The sequence below is a fragment of the Nicotiana tabacum genome, chromosome 8 (genome assembly GCF_000715075.1).
Source record: "Nicotiana tabacum cultivar K326 chromosome 8, ASM71507v2, whole genome shotgun sequence".
Classification (NCBI taxonomy): Eukaryota; Viridiplantae; Streptophyta; class Magnoliopsida; order Solanales; family Solanaceae; genus Nicotiana; species Nicotiana tabacum.
In genome coordinates this window covers 166495201-166497044 of record NC_134087.1, presented here as the reverse complement: position 1 = coordinate 166497044, position 1844 = coordinate 166495201, and the positions used below count along the sequence as shown (strand labels likewise).

The 1844-nt window shown below is 38.3% G+C and overlaps 1 protein-coding gene across 1 annotated transcript; it reads right to left on the bottom strand.

The window, feature by feature from the left end:
- Nucleotides 1-402: 402 nt before the first annotated feature.
- Nucleotides 403-1350, bottom strand: LOC142163390 (uncharacterized). The gene is made up of 2 exons (XM_075220672.1): nt 720-1350; nt 403-671 (listed from the first exon to the last, which is right to left on the bottom strand). Exons 1-2 carry the CDS (start codon nt 1348-1350, stop codon nt 403-405), a joined length of 900 nt encoding a protein of 299 aa, XP_075076773.1.
- Nucleotides 1351-1844: the final 494 nt, after the last annotated feature.

The window sequence follows — 1844 nt, the reverse complement described above, 5'->3', positions numbered from 1 at the left end:
GCGGTAGTAAAATCAGATAACATCAATATTTAATAAAATCAAGTTGATTAAGCCAATAATAAAAACAGTTAAGCGACCGTGCTAGAACCACGGAATTCGGAAGTGCCTAACACCTTCTTCCGGATTAACAGAATTCCTTACTCAGGATTTCTGGTTCGCAGAAAAATAAACAGAGTCATATTCTCCTCGATTCAGGGATTATAATTGGTGACTTGGGACGCCTCAAAATTCCCAGGTGGCGACTCTGAAACAAATAAACAAATCCCGTTTCGACTGTCCTTTAATTGGAGAAAACTCCCCACGCGCCCCGCGGGCACGGAAAGAAAAAGGGAGGTGCGACAATTAGTTGTAATTGTTGGCTCCTGTTCAACACATTGCCATTCTTCATTACTTCATAGTTGATTATTGGTAGCTCAGTGAGCTACCAGGTAGCCCCTTATAAAACTTTAGGATTTCTGCCTTTACCTCTTCTGGACTCTGTATTATATCTCCATTGCTATCAGTTAGTCTACCAATGTTATTCCTTGCTTGTCTATTTTTCACACAGGCATGGTAAAAGGCTGTATTAGCATCTCCCAAGTTAAGCCACTGAACTCTGGATTTCTGTTTTGCTATGCTCTCCTCCACCATTAGCCATTTCTCCAGTTCCACTTTAGCAGTTATTTCCAACTCTATATAGATTCCTCATTGGTCAGGCTGTCTCATCTGATTTTGTATACTTTCTAGTCTTTCTCTAGCCTCATGTATCTTGCTCTCAATGCCACTAAGCTCCTCTTTATTCATTTGCTTCAGTAAGCCTTTTAGCTTCTTTAGTTTGTTCCACACTGTCAGCATTATTTGTCTGCTCTTTCCATGCTCCCATCCCCTCTGTACTGTACCTTCAAATGACTGTAAATTTACCAGGCAATTCAAAAACTTGAATGGTTTCCCCCCAGCTTGTCCACTTATATCAAACTTCATACTTAAGGGGCAGTGGTATGAGAATCCATGATTCATTATCATCCCCTCCATATTAGGCCACATTTGAATCCATTCAGCATTTACCAGGATTCTATCAATTCTACTATGCACATGGTTATTTTTCCATGTGTATTTTCTTCCCAAAGTCTTCAATTCAGCTACATTTGCATCCACCAAGAATTTTTTGAATTCCCTTATCTCCATCTCCTGTACAAGAGTTCCATTAAATCTATCTTCACTAGTTAGAACTGTATTGAAGTCTCTCATTATAAGGCATGAGTTCCTTATATTTACCACTGATAGTAACATCTCTTGCCATAGGTTCTTCCTATCTTGTATTGTATGTTTCCCATAAACAGTGCATAGATGGAACACCACATTCTGCTGCATTAAAGTTACTTCCCCAAAATGAATTGTTCATGTGTTCTAATAGATGTATAGTCCACCATATTGGAGTCCCATGCTATCCAAATTCTTCCCCCAGGCTCCTCATTATAGTTATCCACCTATCTCTAGTTGTTCAGAGCTTTCTTTAACATAGAGCTGGCATTACTTTGCTTCACTCTATGTTCAATTATTACTATCAATACTACATTATTTATTCTGCAATTTTTTTTTAGTTCTTTTTGTTTATACACCTTATTCAGACCCCTTACATTCCATGAAATAAAGTTCATCATGATGTAGTAAGTATACCTGGAGGTCCACCCCTGTCTTCCTTGCTATGCATTCCCTTTATACGTTGATTTTCAGACATTTGAACAATTTTTTGAGCAGTATCAACTAGAGCTTTGAATGCATTTCCAATATTCACTTCCTTCTCCCTTATCACATCTAAATGCTTCTTAGTAGCTGATCTTCCTATAGCTACTTACCATTGTGCC

Bases quoted from the DNA above. Each gene is read 5' to 3' on its own strand.
- LOC142163390 (XM_075220672.1), bottom strand. From the start codon at position 1,350: ATGCAGCAGAATGTGGTGTTCCATCTATGCACTGTTTATGGGAAACAT. The intron at 672-719 runs GTATACAAAATC...GAATCTATATAG, and splicing joins GGCTAGAGAAAGACTAGAAA to AGTTGGAAATAACTGCTAAA.